This window comes from Zonotrichia leucophrys, chromosome 1A (genome assembly GCF_028769735.1).
Source record: "Zonotrichia leucophrys gambelii isolate GWCS_2022_RI chromosome 1A, RI_Zleu_2.0, whole genome shotgun sequence".
NCBI classification, from domain to species: domain Eukaryota; kingdom Metazoa; phylum Chordata; class Aves; order Passeriformes; family Passerellidae; genus Zonotrichia; species Zonotrichia leucophrys.
Window position 1 is genome coordinate 28,989,107 of NC_088170.1, and position 27,608 is coordinate 29,016,714.

Sequence of the window (27,608 nt, forward strand, 5' to 3'; positions counted from 1 at the left end):
GTGAGTGCTTGTATCTCAGTAAGCATATTTTTCTTTGTTACTCAAGTTTTGTTTTCAGTATTTGTTTTCAAGTTACTCTTTGTAGTAACCTCACACCTCACTCTCTCTTTTCTTTTTCTTTTTTTTTTTCCTTTTTTTTCCCCTTATACAGAGGATTACTACTTCAGGAAAACAGCAGGTTTTCAGAGGCATTGCATTACTATAAACTGGCAATTGGTAGCAGACCCACACTAGCTTGTAAGTATTTTGACTCTACAAGCTTGTATAATATTGACTATAGCTTTCATAGAAAATTTTCCTCCTCTTTAATAACGCTTTCTTTTTTTTTTCAGAAGCTTTTCAGTCAGAAAGCCAAAGGTGAAATTGTGCCCTTGATAGCAAGTGTTTATTAGTAAACAACTATATTTAATGTGGTACAAGTAAGAAGCAGATGATATATTAACACTCAGCAGCCCTACTAGAACTTAAAATGTTTCTGATCTGGGGTGTTGAGTCAGAGACACTACTGCCCAAGTTTTCAGGCTCCTGTTTTCTGTTTCTTACAGCCAGTCCCTGATATTAATATGAGTGAATAATATAAATATTTTTTTCTTTCTTGCCTGGGAAAAATGGCAAATAATCATTCAAGTGTTGCCAGTAACAGGTTCCAAATTAAAGTGGTGCTATTTGAGTTGGCTGAGAATTTTGTACCTTCAGTATTAATTGTCTCTGTATGTATATATGTTTTTATGTATATTTTTTGTAGCACTTCAAACAGTGGTGCTGTATGCTTTATACAGTCCTAAAAAGAGGAACTAAATGGAACACTCTGCCTAACCAGTGATTCCTTCCCTCCTTACTTTATAGTCACCTCCTTCTTTCCTTGTCTCTGAGCTTCTACTTTTTATATATTCACATATGTTACATGTTCACACTCACACCAATGAGTCATCTGTGTTATTCAAAGACCAAATTAGATAACCGTGGGATCTCTACCGGATACTACTTAGAATTGAAACAGTAGATAAAGCATAATAGAACTCCATTCAAATAAAGCATTTTTCCCTCTTCACAGCTGCATATCTAAATACTGGTATCATCCTGATGAACCAAGGGAAGACAGAGGAAGCCAGGAGGACTTTTGTGAAGTGTTCAGAGATCCCTGATGAAAATCTGAAAGATCCTCATGCTCACAAAAGCTCTGTTACCAGCTGTCTTTATAACTTAGGAAAACTTTTTCATGAACAAGGACACTATGAGGTAAGACTCCAGATTTCTATGTAATATATTCATAAAACTTGGATATACAAATAGTACATACTGCTTCCACCCAGACTTTCAAAATATATCACATACATGTACTGGTTGACTGAGAATAGTTGTTCTCTACAACCACTGGTGTAATGCTATTAATTAGCAGTGTGATGTTCTCACATCAGAGTCAGCATTAGCAGTGCTCACATCTGATATGTGCTAGTTCATTGGTTTTGGCTTTGTACCCGTAGCTGGTATGCAAGGATAAAGCCTGATTAAACCTGACTGAAGGCCAGTTGACCTAAAGTGTAGAGGCGTTATAATTCAAAACACAGTAAGTCCATCTTTAGCTGGAAAAGTGCAATTATGCTTGCATTTAAGTCTCTAAAAATAAGACCCAGTTGAAATAATTTAGCAGTGATTAAAAACATCCCACTGTGTGTTGTTTTCAGATAACTTGACCTCAGTGCTAAAGTGGGTTGGATGTTTTTAATGTAACAATAAACTGCACCCAAGCCATCCCATCTCATTTACACACGCAACTGTGACTGTTGTGATTCCTCTCCATTTTCCCTGATGAACTTAACTGAAACTAGACATTCACTTGAGGTTTGACCTTTAGCAGTATTTGAAAGAAGTTAATTCTCTCTTGGCATTGTCAGGCATACTTCAGAACAGGAGTTGTGAGTGCTTTTGATCCGTGTAAAGTGTTCTTGACCATGACAGTTATGTCAGCTGTTTAAGATCAGGCATGCAGAAGCTGGACAGATTCCCTGTCATCTGCTGCATCCAGCTCTGTCTGATGGAATTACTAATTGGTTAAAATACAGACAGCTAATGCATCTATACAGAGAAGAGGCCAGCAGCATGTTGTCTACACAGCTTATAGAGCGTAGAGTTGAAGTTCAATACCTGCAAGATACAAGAGCTTTCAGGAATGTAAAACTTCAGATTTCTTCTTGGCTGCTTTCTTGCAGCCTTCGTAAGCTGTGACTGTTTGGTGCAGAGCAAACAGACTGACCAGCTAGCATCCAAAGTGGGGAATGAATGGTAATTCAAGGAACAGCATATTTGAAAAGGGATTCCAGTTTTGGGTTTCTTGACTTCATAGTGCATCTCATCCGTTCTGTGGAGCAGGCTTCAGTTTGTTATTATATGGCAGTAGACAATGATTTCTTTATTTTTAGGTCACTTAGTGTAGTTAATCATCAGAATGTCCTTTGTCTGCAGATCAATAATACCCCATATTCTTCCACAGCCTATTGAATTTTATGTTTATAAACTCATCAGTCATTAAGAGGTATAAAAAAAAGTCCTTCTTAGTTTTGCCTGTAAAAAAATTGCAATATTAGAACTAGCTTGATTTCTTGTCTATAAGTCTCACTGAATTTGGTAAAATTCAGGTAAAAAAAGGAGAAATTTTGTACTTTCTGTGGCATTTTTGATGCTGATGTGTTTTCCCTGCATCTTTCATTTAGGGAACAAAGATAGTTTGGTTTTACTTTATATATGAAAGGATGCTTTTTAAGTTGTTGTTTTCCCACTGTGTGTTTCTTTTCAGGAGGCCCTTACAGTTTACAAAGAAGCAATACAGAAAATGCCGAGGCAGTTTGCACCACAGAGCCTATATAACATGATGGGTAAGTGATAGTGCTTCAGAATGATATTTGAGGCTTTAGGGTGAAACAAAACACCTTTTCCAGGTAAATGGTGCTCAAATTAATGAGCTAATAAAACCCCAAAATATAACTTCAGTACAAGCCAAAATAGGTTCAGAGCTTAAATGCCAGCAACTGCAGTGCAGGATAAGGTACAGTAGATGATGAGACTGTTAGACACTGGATGCCCTTAGGAGTGTCAGTGTAGCAGTTCTACATTTAGAATGCCTGGCTTAGTATTTTTCTTGGTCTCCAGAATCTCTCATACACTACTTTGGAGGCCTCATGTGCCCACCTGTGTATGGGTCTTAGACATTGAAATGACTTGTAAACCAACAAGGTGTTCAAACAGACCCACAGAAATAGTTGTAGTTTTTTTTTAGGTTGCCAAAAAGTTATTTCCAGCTGATATACTATAGTTTAGATGCCTACATCAATGAGAGAATTCTTCTTATTTTTCTTACAGGATCAACTATTTGTCCTTCAAAATTTTAGAAGTCCTTTGAGTACTGCAAAATACTGTCAATTTATCTGTGAGGTGTTTCTTGTTTAACCTCAGTTTCTCATATTCTTCATTGCATTTTTATGTGGGATACATTAAACAGATAAAAGAAAGAAGATAATATGAATTATTACTTCTAGTACTCAGATCTGAAAACAGAGAGGGCTGGTTCTTATTGTTCCCAAGATGCTTGTAAGTGGAATTCTCTCTCAAAGCTCATGTGTTTCTGCTAAGCACCCTCAGTATTTGGCCCAGTACTGTCTTGTTTGGGATAGAAAACAATGTAAGAATCTTTACTTTGAAGTAGTTGAAAGTGGAGCAATTAAAAATATCTGTGGAAACAATTAGGATCAACAGGAAGCATATGGGGTTTGGTGTGGTTCCCCCATCAATGCCTCGTGTATAAGGGAATGTATTGCTTGAGACCAATTGCTTTTACACAGTTGTTGACTACTTATTCAGGAAAGGCATCTTTGATTAATACCTTACAATTATTGGGGCACAGATATAAGTAAAATTGTAGTTGTAGCTGATGCTGTATGTTTGAAAAATGTAAATGCTAGATTAAGTAGTTCTCTTGCCACAATGACAAAGTATCTAATGTCAGTCTAAACACTTTCTTAGCAGTTCATACAGTTCCAATGGAGTTACTTCTCCCTGAACACTAAGCTTTACCAGATTGGTGCGAATGGCTAAAATCCATAAATTACACTAATTGATTATTACATATACTTTTGTTCATTGTCAGTCTTAGTGAAATTATTGTTTTATCAGTTTTATTTATCAGCATTTGCTGATCAATTTGGTGGTGGTATCAACAGTCACCTCTGTGTGAATCAAACCTCTGCTTACTATTGGTGTCCTATAGTGACTGCTGAAATACTGCAGTGCTTCAGCAAATTCTCTGAAGTTTGACTGCCCTCTTTAGTGTAGATATGTTTTTCATAATTCTGATAAAAGTGTTCCTCAGAATACAAAATTGGAACACATAAACCAGTGCTGTTTCTAGCATGTAATGCTTGTCCTCTTGCAAAGCAGGCTTTTGCTACCCTTGTTCTTTTCCAATGAATAGAAGCTACCCTTAAAACCACTATGACCTATAAGTTTCTCCAGATTTTTCTTTTTTTTGGCTGTTTTTTTAGGTTCAGGAGGCTTTTCTCAATTTCCTTTGAAAGCACAGTCTGTGATGTCCAAGTTCACTCTGTTCCTCGGGTTTGCATTTTTTAACTCACAAAACCACAAAGACTAGCTCAGTCCTTTGCCCAGGCTGGCTCCTGCTAAACTTCCTCCCTTCTCTCCCAAGCCCATACTCTGGCTTGTGCTTCCTTTAGGCTGCTGCCAGCACTTCATGGATGTCCTGGTGGCATAACAAGACATGGTCAACTGAGTGTACCTTAGTTCCTTGTGGAGCTCTGAGAATTTCAAATTAGCATTAACATAGCTCATATTTGTATTTTGGTTGCTGTTGTGATGGCAGCTTTTGCAGGGAAGACAGAACTTGCTTCACAGTGGTTGCTGAAGTGTTGCTTGTAGGTTATGCTGCAAAGGCAATTCAAGTGTGTAGCAAAGGCTACACAAAGTTGGGTAGTGACTTGAATAGAAAGCAATGCAGCTGTATTAACAGGACTCAGACCTGTTCAGAGCTGTCCTGGATGTGTCTACATAAGCCTACATGGATGCATTTAGCCTCTCCTACCTGAGAAGACAGAGCTAGGTAGCTATGCTTCTTTATAGTGTGGAAGGAAAATCGTACCTCTGGGGAGTAATGAAGCACCTTCTGATTTAGGCATCTACTTAAGATTATACACATAATCCCTGCAACTATACTTCTCCTTTAAAAAGAGCTGAGATGACTGACTTAGACTTAGTATCTTGATTTTGGGTGAGATAAATCCTAAATATCCTTTCAGTCATCTCTTTGCTTTGTGTGTGACAGGAGAACAAGGCAACTGCATCCATTATCAGGAGTGCATCCGCTTTGCAGCTCATATGGTGTCACTGAGTATCAGAGGGCTGCCTGGAGTGTTTATTTCTGTTTCCATGTTCAAGACAAAATTATAAACACATTCCCTATAACACTTTCTTTGATAAACAGCATTACATAAACTTGTCTGCCCGCTTCTTGCCTTTAAAAGGGAGACTAGAAGAACTGAAATAGCCAGTCCTGTTTTATGCGCTTGCAACTGCATAAACCTCACTGAGCTGTCCCCACTCCTTGTCCGCTCATTGCTGGGGAGGAAAAGGGAGAAGCTGTGGAGCACTCCCCATATGCTTGGGAAGTAGCAGAAGGAGGTTTTCTTCCTCATCTCCTTAAATGTGGAAAAAGTCTTCACAGCTTATCATGAAATCCAAAAATAGTCACAGTTTGAGGATTACCTGCTATGGATGTTACTGTATTCCCAGTCTCTGGCAATCTCTTTGCTTGGTTGAGTGCCACACATATTGCTACATATTGGCATGTCATGTAAGAAAACAGTGCTTCCTCTGATTTTTAATAAGTACTCATTTGTGCAATTGAACATTTTTTGGAAGGTTTTTTTCTCCTGTATGATGTACATAACCTACTTGAAAGAGAATAAACAGGAGATGAACTGTCCAAACTGAATCAGGTTTGAACTCCAGCACTCTGACTGCAGTAGCATTAACACTCCAGCAGTGCTAAGCCTTTGCGCCACCTGCTTTCCCTGTTTGTGTTACACTTCTTTTCCTGTGCTTGCTTCTATTGGCCTTTTGCTCTGACAGGCCCAGTGACTCATTCCTCTGGTGTGTCAGTCTTCTTGACAGACTCTCATCCTTTAAAACATTCTGTAACTTGCCTCTTAATGGGAAAAAGAAGTATTGGGGCTCAAGAAGCAGGCATCCATTTGACTTTGCTTTTTTTTTCATGGTACAAAAGACAGGACTGTAATACCAGCATCAGATGTTCTAAGTTTGTGCATATGAAAAAGTTGCAGGGAAGATTTTGGTCTCCTGTCGCTGTGATTTATTTTGCCAGGTGTGCAACAACTCAGCTAAGGAAACCATATGTTTCTCTGGCTTTCTACCAAAAAACAAAACCTTTTCAATTTTTTTTTCCTTAGGAGAACCCAAAACAACTGAAAATTGAAACTTTAAAACTAGAATCAAAATAATTATTCAACTAGCTGTATAAGGTTGGGTTGGTATTTATTTTCTGTATACCATATTGCTTTGATGTAAATTAAAAAGTACATGCTCAGGTTACACAGATTAATTTGCTTGGCATGGCAACTTGCACTACAAAGGCCAGGATCCAGCTCAGCTGTATTAAATAGGTAATATATTTTGTTTAAAGTTTCAATTAAAGCCTGAGGTCAAAGTCCCTGTGGGATCTTGAACACTTTAATGCCAATATTAGGATTGCTTAAGGATCAGCCTCTGCTCTAGATGTCTTTTGCGTTTCTTGAAATCTGATATTGTACAGTTGATTGTATTACATTGCTTTTAAAACCACACTAGCCCACCTGCTACAGTAATTCATACTCCTGACAGTTAAGTGGTGTGAAGTGGACCATGGAGGCTTTATTTTAATACCAAACAGTAACAAGAAAGATGGTGGGGTGGCATTGTTCAGGTTTAGATTGGCAAGATACTGTCATAAAGACAAATATCTTGGTGGTACTTCATCTGCCCTTGCTAACTAACATCTCAGTGTCTATTTTGAAATGCACTTCAGGTAAAGCCTTAAAATATTTTTTTTTTGAGAAATGCAAGTCACAAAAAAGATAACATTGCAGGAGTGAACACAGTTAATGATACACCAAGTTTAAATTTCTCCTTGTGAATCTGCTGGACTGCACATGGACAGAAAACAAATCATACACAAATGTACAGTCCAGAAAAGGGGAGCCAGATTTTACATCTGGTGCAGAGTTTTGTATCATAAGTACAAAGTCTTAGCATGCAGAGAGACTTTCTGTGTTGATGATTATAACATAGCTATCACTTTACTTGATTATGCTTTTGGGTGGATGTGGCTGTTTCTACAAACCTGTTAATATTGTTAAGGCTCCTGTCCCATTTGCCCCTTGCTCCCATTAGATGCTTTCTTATTGAATTATTTTGAAATAGCATTTAGAACTCCAGGAAACCCTTTGGTATAATTTTACTGTGTAACACTTAATTTATAAGATCCAAAGATGATTAAGCTGTAAAATACATACTCCACATCATAACTTATGCAGAGTATGGTTCCTGCACTTATCTAAGCATTAGTAATCAGCGTGCTTCTTATGCATCTCATGAAGTTTTACTAGTAATTTCTTACTAAGTGTACATTACAAGTGTTTTTTTTTTCTTTTAAAACTAGCTTGGATGGAAAAAGGATTTTTTTTCTTCCATATGTACATTTTATTACATATTCCATGGAAAGAAGAATGGTGTCCTCTCCAATGGTGATGGGAATAAAATGCTGGGCTTCCTTCTCTCCCCCTTCCCACCCTCATTCTGATACTTTAGCCCTTCCCCCTCTGAGACTTTGCAGACTGTGGTAGTTTATATCTGGTGTCCAAAGCTAAGTAGCTAAGTGCTGCATCCAGCTGGCAGCCAGGCCCTGGTGATGTTCCACAGGGCTCAGTATTAGGGCCAGTCCTGTTTAATATCCTTACTGATGATCCGGATGAGGGGATTGAGTGCACCCTCAGTAGGTTCACAGATGACACAAAGTTGGGCTGGGGGTATTGATCTGCTGCAGAGCAGTAAGGCTTTGCAGAGGGACCTGAACAGGCTGGATTGGTAATAGCTCAAGGCCAATTGTAGGAGATTCAGTAAGGTGAATTCCTGGGTCCTGTACTTGGGTCGCAACAACTACAGGCAGGGGGGAAGAGCCCCAAGAAAAGGGACCTAGGAGTGTTGGTCACCAATAGCTGTGCATGAGTCAGTGTGTGCCCAGGCATACTGGCTTGCATCAGAAATAGTGTGGCCTGCCAGACCAGGGCGGTTATTGACTCTCTGTTCTCTGCACTGGTGAGGCCACACCTGAATCCTCTGTCCAGTTCTGGGCCCAGCACTAGAAGGAAGGCATTGAGGTGCTGGAGAATGCCCAGAGAAGGGCAGTGGAGCTGATGAACGCTCTGGAGCACAAGTCCTGCAAGAAACTGCTGAGGGAGCTGGGCATATTTAGCCTGGAGAAGAATCAGGAGAGATTTATTGCTCTCTTCAGCTCCCTGTTGTCGCCAGCTGGGAGTGTGTCTCTTCTGCCAGGCAACCAGCAGTACAAGAGGAAACAAGAATGAGCTGTACCAGGGGAGACTGGACATCAGGAAGAATTTATTCACTGAAAAGGTTGTCAAGAATTGGAATGGGTTACCCAGGGAAGTGGTGGAGTCACCATCCTTGGAAGTGTTCAGGAAGTGACTGGATGTGATACTTGGTGCAATGATCTAGTTGATGAATGTTCAGTCAAAGATTGGACTTTGATGATTGATGTCTTTCTCAACCTAAATGATTCTGTGATTCTATGATTCTGAGTATGAATCTTAAGTCTGATTGCAGTGTCTCCTGTTTTTTTGACTTTGCTTTGAGGGAATCAAGCTGGGTATGAAGGTTTCAGCAGTGGATTGCTGGAGATGGTAATTAATTCAATGTTTGAGAGCATGTTTGGTTTTTTTTTCCCCAGCTTCCCATATTTTCTTAGTTTTAGCTCTTCGAACCATTGATATATATTTTAATGTGAAATGCTTGAGTTTCCTCAGATAGGAATCTAAAAAAGGTGATTCTAAGGATGAAGTTCTTTTTTATTTTAAACAGGCAGTAAGTGTAGTCATAACATTTGCCGACCAAAAATATAGTCCAATACGGAAAATGGACTACAGGGATCCCAGTTAGGTATGATTCTAATGGAAAATGCTTCTATGAATAAAGTTTTAAAGAAACCTATAAGTGGCATGAAATGAAATTACCTATCTTGTGTGAGCTCCATGCCTCTATTTTTGTCTTCTTTCACTGGAAGCCTTTGTACAGAAGGAAACAACTGTGCAATGTCCATGCTGTTCCATGCTGCAACTGATGTTATTTTGATGTCCTTAATTTATATCTGTTTTCTACTATAGGTATTTTCCTTCAAAAGTAGCTTAGTGGTCTAATTAAATAAGATAAGGCTTTGCTTCAGCTAATTAAGGCCTGTAAGAATTTGTTCAGGCAAAGGAAATGTGGATTGACTCCCATCCGTCATAAAACCCTGATAAAATACAATACATTCCTTGAAATCTTAAAGGAGATTATTCTGTAAAAGGAAAATAATTTGAGCCACAATATGCTTGGTCTATGCCAAACTTGATGTTCACTGTGTTCACATTGTTCAGCTGTTTCAGGGAAGATGTGCATGTGCTGCATATTTGTAACCAAAACTGTTAATCTGTTGCAGTAGATTTTATACATCAATATAGTATAACATCAAACTGTGCTTCCAGATTTATTATGTTATTTTATGCACTGGTACCAGAGGGAAGAAAGAGGGAAGTCATATATCTAGAGAGATGCATTTTTTATGGTAAGCACATCTGCAGCCTTAATTTGCACAAGAAAGCTGCACGGTTGGATTATCAAAGGCACAAACTCCTTGTGGTATTGTAACACACAGGGACACAGACCTCCCCATCATTGTCCAATTTTTTTATACTCCCAATTAAAAGAAATTATGGAAAAATTAAATTTAAATCCCGATGGAATGTATATGTTAGAGATTTTTATTTTCAAAGGGCATCTCCATCTTCCTTTGTGTTTTGATATGTAGTGTCTTGTCCGTGTCAAATTTTATGTTTCCTATATTACAGTTTTACTACCCCGAAATTGGTGGGGCCGACAACTAGCATAAATAAGGATGATGCAAGGCAGATTTACCCTACATTGTCTCCTTTATGGAGATAATTTTTCAGTTGTCTTTTCAGCAGTCTCTTTTGGGGTCCTAAAAGGAGGAGCACTGGAGGGACATATCTTAATCTGAAAGAATGGTTACCTTACACCTGTGGAAGTACAGTGCTTTTACATCCACAGTTCTGTTGAACTTTCTGAGTAGTAAATCTGCCATGCTCCCTACCAGGATATGGCCTTGGCATGACTGATTGCATCTGAAACAGTAAAATCATGAAATAAATAAATGAGATGTTTAGCTAGAACCATGTAACATACATTCATATAAATGCTACCTAATTTTGCTTTTAAACAATATGTGGTATGTTTTGGAAAATCTTGTGTCCTTTTTTAAATTTTTTTTTCTTTAAACAAATTCCATTGAATTATCAAGTAAAATATAAGTCTTTAGGGGAAATGGCTGCTAGCAAGCTAATCTTTTATTAGCGTTATTATTTAATATAAACATTTAATTTTTATTATGATTGTTACGGGGTTTAAGTTATTTTAAATTATATGTTAATTATTGTTAAGGCTATGTTAATCAAATATATTTAATTACAATTAATATCCTGGCATGATTTTAGTGGTGAGTTTTTTGCTAGTTTATTATTTTTGTGGGATTTAATTTTATTCTGGAATATTATTTTAACATTCCAAAGATTCTGAGGAAATATGGGAAAATACTATTGGTGAATGGTAGTTTTGCAAGTAGTCTATCTTTGTGGCAAATAAAATCAACTTGAGTATAGGCATTTAATTTTAGTGGTGAAAATCTAGCTAAAAGGTTTCCCATTTCTGATTTCTTTGAAAGTACTAATAGAAATGTCCATGAACTTAGTATGCATTTCTTTAAATGATGTTTCAGTTGCATATTAATGTTTTTCTTGCACTACATTAGTAAATGAGAATTACAGTTTAATAATCTATGAGCTTTCTAGTAGAATAAGACAAGAAATGGGTTCATAAAACTCAGAAAATATTAACTGAACTAACCCCTGTGAAGCTGGAAACAGTTTTGAAATACTGATTGGTCTCATTTTACTCCAGTCATCTATTGAATTTATTGCCACCACTCATTGTGCAGGCAATGCTGCACGTCTGTGTGTTGTACAGATTAGGGACTGGAAATAACTGACCATTTATAGCTTAAGGTTTTCCCTGCCATGAATTTCTTTCTCTGTCATTGTTACCTCTGTTGAACTTTACAGATCTGACAAGGTTTATTAATAATGTGTCTGTGTGTGATCTTTCAGACTTCTAGCATGAGATTTGAAAGATTTTACAAAATAAGTAATTGTTAAAGTAAACATAGAAATCTGCTTGCACGTTTGTTTGCGTATTTTCTGCCAATGGACACTCATTATCTTTCTAATGCCTAAATCATTTGTGTTGCAAGTTTATAAGAATGCATGATTGTAAATGACAAATATTATTTTTCTTATTTTAATCTCAGACAGGCAAATGCATCCTGAATTACAGCAATCAATCCATACATGTTTTCTCTAACATTTTGATGGAAAATTATCTCAAGGTGGCATAGGTATTACTAAATTGCATCAGCCTAATGCATAAATTCACTTCATTGAATTAATTGTTCAGTTACCTGTTGCTTGATTCTATTTTGGTAGAGAATGATCTATAAGATCATTCCAGACCATAGAATTCTATTCTATGGTAGACTGTAGAATTCTATTCTAATCTGTTCTAGTGGTAGGAGCTGATATCAATTTTCAGCTTTTTCTTTTCTTCATTTACTAGATGGCATTTATAACAGACCCCCTAACAGTGCTTCCTTCTGTAGCAATCTATGTTCCAGTTACTTATAATACTTGAGGAATTCTTGATACAGATTCCTCAGAAAAAAATGTTCAGCTATAGAGAATTACCTGCAAAGAGTCACAGAATCACATAATCAGCTGAGTTGGAAGACACCTACAAGAATCATTAAGTCTAAGTCCTGGCCCTGCACAGCACTATCCCCAAAAGTCACACCATGTGCCTGAGAGTATTGTTCAGACTGTTCTGGAACTCTGTCAGGGTTGGTGCTGTGACCACTTCCCTGGGGAGCCTGGTCCAGTGCCCAGCCACCCCCTGGGTGAAGAACCTTTTCCTGATATCCAACCTAAACCACCCCTGACACGGCTTCAGGCCATTGCCTCAGGTCCCATCACTGGGTACCACAGAAAAGAGATCAGTGCCTGCCCCTCCTTTTGCCCTCCAAATGAAGTCATAACTTCCATGAGGTCTCCCTTCAGTCTCCTCCAGGCTGAACAGTCCAGATGACCTCAGCTGCTCCTCATACAGCTTCCCTTCAAGGCCCTTCACCATCCTGATTGTCCTCTGTTGGGCACTCTCTATTAGCTAAAGATCTTTTTTATATCATGACACTGAAAACTGCCCCCAGCACTCAAGGTGGGGCTGCCCCAGTGCAGAGCAGAGTGGGACAATCCCCTCCCTTGCCCAGCTGTGATGCTGTGCCCGATGTCCCCAGGACATGGCTGGCCCTCCTGGCTGCCAGGGCACTGCTGACTCAAGTTCAACTTGTCATCAGCCAGGACCCTTTATGCAGCACTTTATTCCAGCCTTTCATTCCCTGATCTGTCAGCACTTCCAGGGCTGCCTCATCCCAGGTGAAGACTCTGGCACTTGCCTTTTATCAGCTTTGTATGGTTGGTGATCTCCTATCTCTCTGGTTTGTTGAGGTCTCTCTGCAGAACCTCCCTGCCTTCAGGGATGTCAACAGCTCCTCACAGTTTTCATCTCTGAGGTTCAGGGAAATACAGTTTCTTTCTTTTCAGTTCTTAACAGTTTCTTTCTTTGATGTTTATATTGAAGATTGACATATTGTAGCTTTGTTTCTAGGTTCCCGTCCCCCATTCCCCCCGCTCCCCCGAAATATCCTCAAAGTTTTAGGAGTTTAGTTTGTGAACTCATTGAGCTCTTAAAACCTATTAAAAATTGAATTTCCAAGTACTCTAAGGTTTTTAATCTCTTCTTATATCAGAATCCATCATGAAAGATAGATAAGAACCTTGGATCCATTTGATATTTGGCAGTGCATTCAGCCTTTACTACCCACAGATATTAGCTCCATCACTTATGGCTGCTTACATTACTCTTAAAGCATCTTGTTGTTAATTACTTGAAACTCTGCCAAGCTGTAACAGGTTGGGGTGGAATTTTCCACTTAAAGAAAAGGACAATATGGATTCCTCATTTCCTGTATGCTAATGAAGCAAGGGCCGCTGGGAGAAATAGTATGCAATCAAGTAATTAAACATTCTACATTAAAGCATGCAGCTTGGGAGAGGAGTTGAGGGGAGCATAAAGCTTGACTTCTGGCTTTTTCTGTCCTTTCTACACTTAATGACTTTGTTTTGTGAAGATAAAATATATTGTTGTGTCACTTACTTGTGACTGCTGACATAGTGTAAAGATCACATGATGTTACTGTCACTGAATGTGATGTTCATGCTCTATTGCGATTTCTTACCTGTTTGGACTTTTTTTTTTTATTTAGCCTGGGATTTTTTACAGGGAATTGTTCTGTCTTTTTGGCCCTAAACAGCAGCAGAATTACCGAAGTGCTTCTGGATATCGGATATCCAGACCAGTGCATGAGTACGAAATGCTATGCAGAACTTTGATTTAGAACAAGTAGAGTGTTTTCCCAGACAGGGATGCAAGCCTCTAAATACAGCAGGCTTGTTTGAAAAAAGTCTGTTTATTCTTAACAATCATGTTGGTTTCTCTTAAACTTGGCTTAGCATGACTTCTGTCTCTACATCGTGCTTATTTTATCTGTGATCTGAAGTTTGATCATTTTGCATGCACCATGCCCTAACTCATGAAACTCAAAACTGACGTGCCACATTTTGCCTGGTATCCTTCTCTTTTGGTGACAAAGGCATAAAAAAAAAATCTGACTTGGCCTTATCCAATTTTCTTTTATGAAGCAAATCTTCCATAACCCCTGTAAATATTCAAGATAAAGAGATAAAAGTAGCTCCCATACTATGAGTTTTTTTTTTCCTCTTTGAGAATCTTTATGTCCAAGTTTTGAGGGTGTGGTAGTTGACTTCAATTCTTGATTAAAGAACTTTGGTTCCTCTGTCTCCCTGGTACCTTCATAGTTATTAATTTCCATGTAATACAGAACTGGAGGCTGTAACTCACCAGGAGACAGCCTTAGCTGATCTTTACTTGGGTCAGGTGTAGTCTTTTGATCCTCCAGGAGTCACATTTGATAACCTGTGTCTTCCTAAATTTTGGAAGATACTTAGTCATTTATTAGAAATGGACCAGCTGCTGGGATGATGAAATACTGAATCTTCAAGTGGCATTTTCAGGGTGTCATTGACCCAGGAAAGGGCACATTTATATCCAGAGTCCTCGTGAAAGAGCTGTGTAAGTCCAGAATTAATCTGAAAGCTGTTATTCTTTGCCACTACATACTTGTTTCATATTGATTGTTTCCTACCTTTGAGAAATTTGTTTGCTTCTTGAAGAAAGAACTTTCTTGCTGTGTGTGCTAAACTCTTTCTCAGAAACTTCTTGACTGCAGTTATCTAACACTAATGTATAATATCTATAAAAATATATAGCATCCCATTCATATATTGCTCTTTAACATTCCCCACCTCAGCCTCTCATTGTAAAGGATTTCACCTTGAAAGATGTCCAATTTCAGTCATTTTGTATGTGACTTCATAAGATTAGCAATTTTAAACTAATAGATGCTATGTTTTAATTTAAAGAAGTTGTGGTAGATGACCAAATATAACTGCATTCAGAAATTAGTTTTTTTAATGACTTGCCCCTCCCATCAATATACTTTCAGGACTATTGTCTTATACTAGTTTTTGGTTCTTGAGTTATTATGATTAAATGCAAACATTTCCATGTTCTCCCTGCTATTCCATGCTTTGCAATGTAGACCGATGGAAAAGAAGTAGCTTTTCTAAAGTAGATGAGGTAAGATTTCTGTTACTTTGAGACTTTTGACTAAAGCTTCGCAGGTGGTCCTCTCTCTGGCAATTCTTTTCCAACAATAGTTTTCATCTCAGCTATGCTATTTCAGCCCTAATATGGCCTTAACTTAATCTCCCCTCTCAAGTTTCTCCAAGGTTTTTTCTGTGTGGGTGTGGTTGCAAGTGTTCAAATCACTTTGCCTTTTTCTAGATTTCTGTACATTTAAAACAGATAATTTTGTGATAAACAAATTATGGAAGTCTTGAGAAATTTGTGGCATTCTCACTAGCATTTGCTTGACCTTGCAGGAGAAGCCTATATGAGAATGAGCCGGCTGCCTGAAGCAGAGCACTGGTACGTGGAGTCACTGCGATCCAAGAGCGACCACATCCCAGCCCACCTCACTTATGGAAAACTGCTGGCTCTGACGGTGAGTTTGTCAGCACCTCCTTTCAGTAGGTTAGGTAAAGGAATGGGAAAGCTTTGTCCTGAAAATTGCTTGTTGCCTTTGTCACACTGTTTCAGTTATTCCTTTTCATTAAGGACTTTGACAGCATTGTTTTTTGGTTTTTTTTGTGAGACATTGCCTCCATTCTTGAGGTAGTACTAACTCTGTGCTGGAAAAAAAAACGTTGTAGTGGCACAGGAACTTTGTAAAGCACAGTAAGGAGTTCTCTTGATAAAGCCTTTGTAAGTTCTTTGGATGACAAGTAATGGAATTAATTCTGTGAGATATTCAGTGTTTGACTCAGGGCTGTTGAAACAGCCTATGGCTGGGTGTCACCTATACTTTGTGAATAACATCTTGTGCTTTGAATTTGCACTTCTTTAGGAGTATCTCTTTGAGCATGTGAAAGAAAGTACTCAACTATGAAGAGCTAGTTCTAAAAAATCAGAAGAGTTGGACTTCTTTATTTCTGTAAAATTTACTTAACTTTTGGCTGCAGGTGTGCTTGTAGCTCCAGCTAAACTAACTCCCTTTGATAGTTACAGTAAAGTGCCAGTCCCTCCTTGATGTTCACATATTTTGAAGATGAAATGGATTTCTATTTTATTAATTCAAATAATTCTGTTTTTAAACTTTCTTTTTTTTTTTTTTTTTCGTTTCTCATTCCCATTTTTCTTACATTTTTATCTGTTCTGCGTTTGGTTTCCTTGTTTACCTTAGTGGCTTCATATTTGCTTCCTGTGCTCTACTGATGCACCTCTGCATGGTTATTGAATCCTTGTGCCTCAGTCTGAATATTCCTCCATTGAAAGTTCCTCCATTGAAAGTTCCTCCATTGAAAGTTCCTCCACTGAAAGTTCCTTAATAGATTCCTTCCATTCACCTGGTGATAAACTTTTTTCTATGGTCTTGATTGTGCTGTCCAGTCTTCAAGCAAAAAATGTCTTATTGTGGAACACAAGATGATTAATTTCAGGAGATCCATTACTGTTTTAAAAGTATCTGAATTTGGAAAAGGGGAAGAAATGACAACTTAAATTTTCTGTATGAGTAACAGGTGACAACATGGTTTGAAAGACTTGAAAATTTCTCTGTGTTACTATGTAATATTAAATGCAGAGTTTTATTAAAAGCTATGTGAAAGGGAAGATTTTAACATGAAATGGAGGTCGGGGTGGTAGTGTTATTGCCTTTCAGTTCCATGTCCTGGAAAGGCTGTTTTTTTTCAGTAATTTCCAGTTAAAATTGCTGGGATATTGACAAATACATGCACCCATTGTTTGCCTTCTTCTAGAATAGGACTACAAATACGTTGTACAGAAAGATTTCCTTATTTATGTTGCTTTTCTAGCAGATATCTTTGTATATTGGGCCTAAGAATAATAGCAGAAAGTCAGTGTTATTGGCTTCTTCTTAGGAGATCTTTGACACAAAAGTGCTAATTTATTGGAATTGCTGTGGGGAGGTGTTGTGGTTTAGAAATAGTATTTCCCAGTTTAGTGTTCCCACTGTAGCACTCCAAACCACATGCTGCTCTCTCACCACACACTCTCCCTCCTGCTGCCACAGGGTGGAGAGGAGAATTGGAGGCACAAAAGATAAAGATCATGAGCTGAAACAAGAACAATTTACTGCAAACAGTAATAAAATAATAAAACAAATAGTAAGAGCAAAAATATTAATAACAAAGTGTATGAGGGAGGCAAACGATTCACATGGGAATGCTCACAACTCAGCAACCCCCAGCAATACCCGACCGTGCCCCCATGCTCCCCGATCCACAAGTGACCCCTTTCCCCCTTTCCTGGGTGGGGAGGTGTTTATTAGAATAACCTCTGGGTCCTGGCCATGCCCCCTCCTGGCTACTGCAAAAATTAACGCTGTCCTGGCCAGGAGAGGAAGGAAAGAGTTTTCTTAATAAAATCCAAATTTCTTTTTGTTTGGTTGGTTTTTTGTTATGTACACACACCCCCCTACCCCAGTAGTTCTCTGGTTAATTTTTTCGACTGCTGAGTGTGTGAAATATGAGGTCTGTTAGGGAAAGTTTTGCAGTGATTCTGGGAAACAAGGTCTCACAGTTTTCTTCAAAATAACTAAATCCCCAAATCCCAGAAGTGTACAAACCTTGTGAGCCACTACTTTATTTTTTCTTAATTCTGTCCCCTCATTGTGAAACTGCAGGTATAGAATTAAAATTTAATGTTAGTATCCCAACTTTTAGAAGGAAGCAATGAAAAATCTGCATGAGTCCTAATAGTAGAATTGAACTGTTTGCATTTCTCTGGGGATATAAAGGAAGATATGTGTGGTGTGGATTGTGCCTTGAGCATCAGAGCTGTGGAAGAACATGCCTCAGCAAGGAGAAGAACTGTATTCAGCTTTGAACCCTGAATACTGCACTATGATCGGAAATAAAATACCTTTCCTTTCTATACACACACTTGCTTTCCTGTAGTTGCTCTGTGCCATAATTGTAGTCCATTCTCCTCAAATTTGTTTGTTATTATTTCTTGACACTTTTGTCTTTATTACTGTCGCTTCTCATATTCATGGCAATATGTACAGATAGGTATGATGTCCCTTCCATTGACAGCAATGTAAGCTGAAAAGTTGGTGCTGGTGTCCTGTTGACTTTCAGGATTTATAAACATATAGCAAGGAACACTATGATAACAAAGTATTTACAGATGGCACAATATTTTTCTGATGGTTACTTCATGAATGCAAAATAAAGTTCCCTTATCTTTGATTTACTGAAAATTTGCATTAATTCCAATTAGTTCTTTGAGCTACAGTTCTGAAAAAATATTCAACACAAAAATGGATGAAGAGATTTGGCAGTAAAATATGTGGTTTTTCTCTCCATTTTGGTCACTTAATCAGTTTTGCAGGTTACTGTCTGCTCAGTAATTCACAAAATTAATTTTGTCCAGTTTCTGGCATACTGAACTGTCCTAGGATTAGTTCCCATTGCAAATACATAATTGCTGTAACTGACATGCTTCCTGGAATTCTTCACAAACTTCCTTGGGATTCAGATTAGAGCTGCTCCCTTTGGTATAGTTATTTCAGCCCAATCCCAACATGAGCTACCACTGTGATTTATTCTTCTATTTTCCTGCCTGGGTTAATGATAATTTTCTCACAGCCTGTAAATTTAGGAAAGAGAAAAGCCTACTTCAGTTAGTTTTTGGATGTTAGAGATGTGTTAGAGGCTTCTTTGCTGTCTTCTGTTGGAATCAAACTTTTGAACTTTTTACAAACCCGTTTCTGAATATAGGTACTGAGACAAAACTGTTAATAACACTTCTCTGTGTCTCTTTTCTAGGAGAGAAATGTGAGATTGCTGATATAGTGAAAGGTGGATGTAGGTGCTAATATAGATAGGAAATTTCTCTGTCAGTGAAATTGGGGGTGTAAGGGAGGAGAGGAGGTAATTTCCAGACAAGTTCCTAAATTCCAGCCAAAGGCAATTCTAATATAAAACCCCCTAGTAAAGTCAGACCTGTAAAGTTCACAAATTCAGCTATGTTTTATTTCCTTACTTTGATTCCAATGAAGTGGCTTAATTTTAACCTCAGCTTTTCTGCCTTCTCAAGTCTGTTGCCAGTATTAATCTTATTGAAAGCAGCATCACACAGAATCAAAGAATCATTTAGGCTGGAAAAGATACAAGTAATGCCCAAATGGACTTGGGCATGCTGCTGTATATGCAGGAAAAACAGACCAGCTTAAGAGCTCCAGAGGAATAGCTAATGAATTTACAGTCTTGGTACCTAATATCATAAGTTACAAGAATTTCCTAGCTCCTAGATTAGTTCATGTTATATGTTTATATCTAAGAATTACAGCTCACTAAGCTACAATTTTCTCAAAAATATGCTAGGACAGCATAATATAGTGGTTGAAAATCATGATTAGTAGCTCAGTTACTAGAATAATTGGAAAATAGCCAGTTGTCTGGGGCTTAGGTTTGTCCTTCTTTTAAATTTTTGAAATGACATGTAGGTGTTTAGAACTGTAGTGCTTTAGCATTATGTGCGTTTCATGCCTGTAACTTGTTAAGATGCTTAAATAGTGAGGAATTTATTTTTCAATGTGACATGTGAATTAACATAGCCAATCTTCTGGTAGCTTCGTACCACTGCATCTGAGCCTCATCCCTTGCTTAGGTATTTTATTTCTATATTACAAAAAAAAGCATAATTTTTTGAAAGACTTTAAAATTGCAAGGCTCTCAGCTTTAGGATAAAAATGAGTCTGTCAAAAATGACAGTGCTAGGTGATGCCTTGAGCATGTATTGTAATTTGTTTTCCATTATATGAGCAGACCTTCTAGAAGAGAAGGCATTGGCTGTCTAGCTAAAAAAATAATTTGCAAGTAAGGCTTTTAATTTTTTTTCTTCTTCTCACTTTATTAGTCCTAAAGAGAAGACTAAGAAACCCTCCCTCATGATGTCTGGCCTCTGCCATCAGTCAGTGGTTGGTTATTACAGTAGCATGCTAGTCTGAGAAGCTTTATTTCAGTTACAAATAAATGTTTTCAAGTTTTGTTCTGTCTGTTTTGTGTGAAGTTGAGCCCACAAATGACCCTGCATAGTTTGCAGTAGTGGCTCTAATTGCTAAAATTCTTAGGGTCAGCATCATCTTGTAACATTTAGTGTGTCACCTCTAGGAATTAGAGGCTTTGCTATATTTCTCTGGAAGAAATTGCACAGTGTCTTTTTGCATTTTACATGGCTCCACACAGTGCTGGTAATCTCCTATTTTTTACTGGATTGGAAAATCACCCAAAATTCTGTAAGAAAAATTTACTTTGCCTTGTAAAATTTTGCTGACAGAACTCCAAGTATTAAATTCAGCAATAATCATCCTAGAAGATTCCCTGTAATATAAAATATTTTATTTTAAAATATTTTCTTCAAAAGGGGATTAGAAAAAGGCAGTCATAGACATGATAGAGACAGGCAGTGTTTTGGATTAATATAAAAGTAACAGGATTATGACATTCAAGTATCAATGTTGAAGTTTAGTACTTTTCTTAAGTTTTGAAATAATTGCTTCTCAGTGAGTGACCGTATTTTTCCTGCAGTTGATTGTTGCTTATGCTTCTGACAAACAGAAGTCCAGTGAGATACTATGGCATTTTTGGTTAGTTGTGAAATTACTCATAGTGTTGCTATCAAATACCCTACAGTATTCAGTAATTGGTGTAGTGCTTGACTGTCATCTCAAAATAAATATAAACAAATGAAAACATGGAAATATGTAGAAGATAGGAAAAAAAGAAAAGCATGGGACTATAGGGGAAAAGGAGAATGGTGTAGATGAATAGATTGATTCAACATTTACATTTCCTGTAATTACTTGCTGCTGGTGTTTCAGCACAGGAAGGGAATTTGCATTTCTGTTGGAAAAATGTGTCATATTGTCATCTTTAATGTCAGTGGTTCATTGCTACTTTTTTTCTGTCTCTCTAGATTTACACAAATGGGAAGAATGCAGGAATGAGGGGGAACAGTCATGATGTCAAAAGAATCATGACTGTCTTTAAGAAATAGCAAATTGAAATGCACTGTTAAATCTAGTCATGATCTTCCAGAACACTTTCTTCTTTCAGTAATCAACTCCTTTAAAGCAAACAAAAATATTTTCAGTAATACTTAGGGGGGCAATAAATGCCTACACATAGAGAAATCTTTAATTAGTGAAAAGGCATTTTCTGAACAGGTCAATTTAATTAGATCAGGAAAACTCTTTGGTATTTCATTTTGGGAAACCATATCCCTTGGCTGTTAGTACTGCTTCTAGGAAGATTTTTTTTTAAATGAAAATTGGATATTTCAGGTAAAGTCACAGCATGACAATATAAAAATGACATTGAATCCATGAGAATGCCTTGCCTGAGAAATCAAGTTAAGCCAACCAATAGCCATTACTGTTTTTCTGTCTTGTATTAGTTTGTCTTTGGAGCCTGTCATAGACACTATGAGCTTTCTTGACACTTGAAATCTCTTGGGGATTAAAATTGATATGTGCACAGTTTGTATTTAGTTCTGAGTTTGCAAAATATGAGTTGTTTTCATTTTTGTTTCCAGCTTACAAGCAATTCACTTGTAGCGGCTAGAAGGAAGGGGTTTTCCTCTTCAGCGGGGAAAATCAGGTTTACTGACTTCAGAAGTATGTGCCCTTTTTAAAAAGGTTTGGTTATCTAGTGTATCTGGAGCTTTAACACGTCCAGTCTGAATGACAGGATTTCCGAACTACAGAAATTTCAATAGCTGACATCTATTGAGCTTGTATTTCTTCAGAGGCTGGCTGTGTGCCAGAAGTATTGCATCCATAGATATACTTTCCAGTCCTCTTAGGACATGTGTTAGGCTGCATGCCAGCTGTAATAGAATTAATTGTAAAACAGAATATTTTCATTTAAATATACCATATCTGTCTAGTTCATAAATGACTCTGGAACAGGTATTTAGGCATGTAACCCCTCAGTAACCTCCTTCAGGGATCTCATCTTTGGTATCGTGTTTCTAACTTCCTGTAGACAGGAAAGAGGGAGCCCTAAACTTCTCACTTTACTCAACATAAATTTAAAGCTTGTTACAGAGAACATCACTGACACAGAATGAGCTGCTTTCATGAAAGAATCACAGCCTGCTTTGGGTTTGGAAGCAACCTTAAAAATCATCTAGTTCTAAGGCACCAAAAGAGAGGTCTTTTTTGTTTTATTACATGGTTGAATAAAGCTGCTGTAGTTACGCTGTGCATAGTAATTTTGTCAGGAATTGTGAAAAAATAGGCCAAATTTAGCTTAGAAGAAATTCATAGGACTCAGTGAAAACAGCATGCGAAAATACTGAATTTATATTCTACTGACTGGCCAGTGAAATATGAGTAGATATTAATACATTTCTTCATCAGAAAATATAAAATGTGGCTTAAGACTGAACAGATAACCTGGAAATTTACTTCACGTTTAATTACATATTTTTAATACAAAATGGTCAAAGCTTAATGACTGAAGTGAATATTTCAGTAGGGGTCTAGACAGTAAATAAATCACGAGATATAGAATGAAATCAGTTCATTAAAAGTTTACTTAAGACTTTACAGAATATTTATTGGTTCCAACAGTGATGTAATGAAGTAAATTCCTTCTAGACTTAAAGTTACCCCAAAAGAAAACACTAAAAATAGATACACTATTTAAAAATACCACCAAACAAAAAAAAAAACCGCCACAACAGAACAACCAAATAAAAAATCCTCCAAGGGAAAAAAACTTTACGCTTACATTTCTTTTCTGTATTGGTTTGAATACTTTAATAGAACAAGAATGATTTTGGTGATAGGAGACACATAAACTAAGAAAATGGATGTGAAATAGCTTTAATATATTATTGATTAATTTGATACATAATACTTGAAAAAATACCACCTTAATAGTGTGTCTCAGTCATGTCCCAAGCCAGTGAAGTTTTGAGCTGTGCTTTAATTTCTAGATCTGTGTGTCAGTTCGCATGCAGGCGTGTCACATTCCAAAATGCTTAAGGTCCAGTAAATTCCCACCAAAGTCAATGGGCATTGCTTCAGTCTCAACCCTCTGGTTTTCATGCCTTTAATTATCACTGCAGATGTATACTCAAGAACACAGTTTGTTACTATTCTCTCAATTAACCTTGGCTCACAGAAGAATCACACTGACTTCGGTAGTATCTCAGTGAAGCTAGTAGATGGATTTTTACTCAAAAAAATTCTGCATGTGTTTGAAGGAGGGCTAATGTTATATATTAAGATGGAATTGAACCTCATAAGGTGCAAATAGAAGATGAAACTACAAGAGGTTGGATGTTCTTGATTCTACCAAGGCTTATTTCCAAAAGCAACGAGGTTATATACTGGGTTGAGCATGCAGTATGCAATGTACGGGATTGTGCATGTGAGGGCCCTGGTCCAAAGCAAAGTCTGAGGAGGAGAATGTTAGTCATGACCAAGTTACGTGTCACACTGGACAACAACAAGAAAGTTGCTCCACATTTATTATAAAATTTAATCAATGGTGAATTACTTTGAATTGGTAGATAAAGATTTATAGTGTAATTTCCTCCAGAGCGGTCCAGCTCATGCTCCCATACACTGAGATGGCTTCTCTGCCATGTTTGATTGTTACTATTTTATTTTAATAAAGATGAGATGAAAAGGCAGGATTTTTCTCCTGACTGCACAGGAAGGATAGAAACTGAGATAAATTTTAGACCTTTGATGTTAATAATCCAAGTCCTGTATATTTCAGTTGGTCTAGCATTTCACATACAAATTATGGTACAAGATATTTGTGTTGTAATTCAAAGTGAAGAGGGAAGAGTTAGAAATAACTGCAAAATGAAGGGGAAAAAAAAGAATCCCTTTAGCTACTAAATGCTAAATATTAAAGTTGTTTTTGAACTACTGATATTTAGACCTGGGGTGGCAAGCTTGCCTATGTCAATGACATCATTGTAAGGTGCAATGCTATAGTTCCTGTTTCATTAGTCCAGCTAAGTAAAAACATTTGAAGAATGTATTACTCATTTACTCAGTATCACACCATTTGAGTTTTGCCTCCCAACTTTTGTGAGGCAAAAGGAACTGGTTATGAAAGAGGATATGCAGGTCTGCAATAACTTAAAGAAACATGGAAAGGAAGTTACTGGTTCAGTTCAAACTTTTTTACTATTACTGAATAGTCTGTGACTTTAAAGTGTTCTAGAGAGGAAGAAAAAAAGCATGTAACATAATACTTGTTTTTCTCTATCAATGTGCACATTTTAATCAAACTTCCATTAATAAATCTTTTCATAATTCAATCTGTTTTATTAAAAATGTGAATGCTAGCCAAAAAAACCCAACAAAACAGATGTGGAGAGTGACAGTCAACTGCATTTGTAGCATAAATGAAGTTCTTTATGAAATCACTTTATTACCAGTTAAAGTTGGTAAAACTATACTGAAGAATGAAGTCTGTGTCCTACTGGTGAAACCCTCCTAAGTTTTGAAGAATGATGAATATTTGCGTCATATAAAGTTGGTTCAAATTGCAGAGACCACCTAATTTGTTGCACCACCTTACTGGTTGCCACTGTGTCATCATAGTTTCCACAGGAGGGTTATTCAGAGCTGCTCAGCTGTATTAGTCTTTCCCAGTTTTACTACCATTGCAGGGTCCCTGGGCCTCCAGCAGCCTGAAGTACAACAGCTGCCTCAACATGAATTTGGCAGAGTTAACGAGAAAAGCGAGGAAAAAAAAATTGGGGTGGATATCAAAATGCTAGTTTTGTCCTCAGCTTTTTAATATTTTAGGAATAAATACAGTCTTCTACTAATGAATGAACTGCCCTTAGCTGGCTTTCTTTCACTTGTTTTGGTAATCATAACAAAAGTTTAAATTTCATTTGTAGGAAAGCTGTATGTCTGACCATATTAGCAAGTACAGATATATTGTTTTGGTCTCTAGGGAAGAAGCAACCAACAAAATAAAAAATCTCTTGCAGTCAACTGCAAAGAACTGGTCTTAAAAATCAAGTTCCTGAAATAATATTTAAACAATTAACACTTTGTCTTCCAAAACTGCAAACACCCAGCCATTCTGATTTAGAATCTGTGTGATCTGTGGAGAGTGAGGTATTTCTGAAAGCCAGGACAACTTATGTGTTAGGTTATAAGAGCCCTGTATTACTTACCTGCACTTTTAATTTTTTTTTCATTTTTAATTAGCTGGTATTGCTGGAAGATGGTAAGCAGGGGAAATTCATCTTTATTTGGGCATGAGAAAGGGGAGAGGAGGACTGATGTTTTCTTTATTAATGGAAAACTCCAGGAAGCTTGTCCTCATTATATGTTTTAGGTCCAGATGCAGTAAGGCAAATATCAGCCAGTGTTCCAAATCAATTATTAAAGTGTCTTCATCATGTTCAAGTTCTTTTCTTCAGCAAGGAGATTGGCATTGATTGTTTTATGATTCTGTCTTGTTAGTCTCTGCGCTGTTAGTCTCTGAAAAGCCATAAATATGCCAGTACCTCTGTGCAGAGGATCTCCATTAGGGCTTGGGCTGGGACCACCCACTCATTTCTCCAGAGCAGACCAGTAGCTGTCACAGAGCACCTTTTCATTAGCTCCTGACCTGGACCGAATGTAAAATAGTGACAAAGAGGAGAAAGGTATTTTCTATCCCATTATTAATCTTCAGGGCTGTCAAGTATTTTCATTAAAATTTACTAATAACTTCTTTATCCTTCAAATAACTCTGCTATCATGCTGTTGTAAACTTACAATTTTTTGCTTTGCAAAATTGCCAGAGCATGTAATTATGCATGTATGACTGCAAACGCTGCTGCTAGAAACTGGGAGATTACCAGTGGCTCTCAATTCCTGCCTTTGTATGGGTCAATACATCTAACAGTGAGCATGCACACCAAATGCCTTCCTGTCTCAAATCAGTAGTTTTCAGCTGTTTAAACAATTATTTGGATTTTCTTTCAAAGTTATCATTTTATGCCCTTACACCATCTGTTTTATTTAACACTGAAAACATACAGGGGGAAAGGAGCAGTGACAGGATTACTGTCAAGCAAACTGCACAGTGTCTGCATTCTGTTGGGTGGTTAAGATGTATATTGAAAATTGAAAGTTGATAAATACTAAGTTTTAATTGTGAAATAGCCTGATTCTGTCAAGTGGTTGTATTTTATATATTTTGTCACAAAGAGTAATGTGTATTAAATCTATGCTGAGATATTGACATTTTAGCAGTAGACTGCATTAAAGAGGACATTTTAGCTGGTGTGGTGCAAGGTTCCTCACAATGCCAGTCTGCAAGAAAACACTTTTATTCATTTTTTAAAATAATTTTTGTCAAATGTGGATAAATGAAAGTGATGGTTCAGCATGAGCAAATAGAGCTTTTGTTGATTGTTTTTAATCAGATAACTTTATATCTTGATCGATATAATTAAAGCTTTTTCTCCCCTTTATCTGTGAAATGACCATTTGAGCCTGTAAATAGCACAGTTCTTTTGATGTTATGTATGCTGGCACCTGTCATCACTGTGTGTTGTAGGTCTCCTGACTAGCCTGAACTTGAGTGCAGTATGCCATTTGGAAAGTGCCAAAAAGTGTAGAGCAGTCATGTATTTTTGGTGATTATAGTAAATAAAAATTAATCATGTTTGACAAATGTTTGTGGCCTTCTAATTCTGTAGGTAGAAGCTACAATTTTGTGACTGTATTCAATGAACTGTGCTTTGATATTCTAGAAATAGCCACAAAGTGCAACCGGCTAGAACTAATTAATGTTGGTCTGTTAAAAAAGGCAATTTTGCAAAATCTGTAGATGTTCATTCTGTTAGTATTAATGATACATATGCTTAGTGCCTCTCATTTTGAAGCCTCAAAGCTAGACTTAGATAGGCCATTGTAACTTTTGCCAGACCAGAAATTGCCAGCCTTAGACTTAAATGTGAAAAATTGAGTGTTCGATTATCACCACACCCTGCAAGTTGCTTAAATTGATAACTTTTTTCATCATTTTTTGTTCTTAACTACAGTTACATGCTATTTTAAAAAACTGTAATATATATATATATAAAAAAATGAATGTCACTACTGCACTAGTAAAAGAGGAAAAATCAGTCTGGGTTATGTGTCATATGGTTTTTTTGCTTTGGGATTTTTCTTTATGGGTTTGTTGTTTTGTTGCTTGTGGTTTGGGTATTTTTATAAAGCAGGATGGGCCACTGCAGTATAAGATAGTGTACTCTAACATGTAATTGCACCATTTGGTTGATAGGAACTTTGTGCCATATGGATTTGGCTTTAAGGAATGTGGGTTTACCAAAGAAAGGTCACTAAATAATAAGGCTGAATTCTTACCCCGATGAACATT

General features: G+C 37.2%; 1 protein-coding gene across 3 annotated transcripts in view; it reads left to right on the top strand.

The window, feature by feature from the left end:
* TMTC2 (transmembrane O-mannosyltransferase targeting cadherins 2) overlaps positions 1–27,608 on the top strand; it is a 237,376-nt gene that overhangs the window by 162,470 nt on the left and 47,298 nt on the right. For all 3 annotated transcript variants that reach the window (XM_064702014.1, XM_064702015.1, XM_064702016.1), the window contains 4 exons: positions 152–237; positions 1,055–1,239; positions 2,795–2,873; positions 15,543–15,664. In XM_064702014.1, the coding sequence (XP_064558084.1) occupies positions 152–237; positions 1,055–1,239; positions 2,795–2,873; positions 15,543–15,664 (472 nt within the window). The remainder of the gene's footprint in view (positions 1–151; positions 238–1,054; positions 1,240–2,794; positions 2,874–15,542; positions 15,665–27,608) is intronic.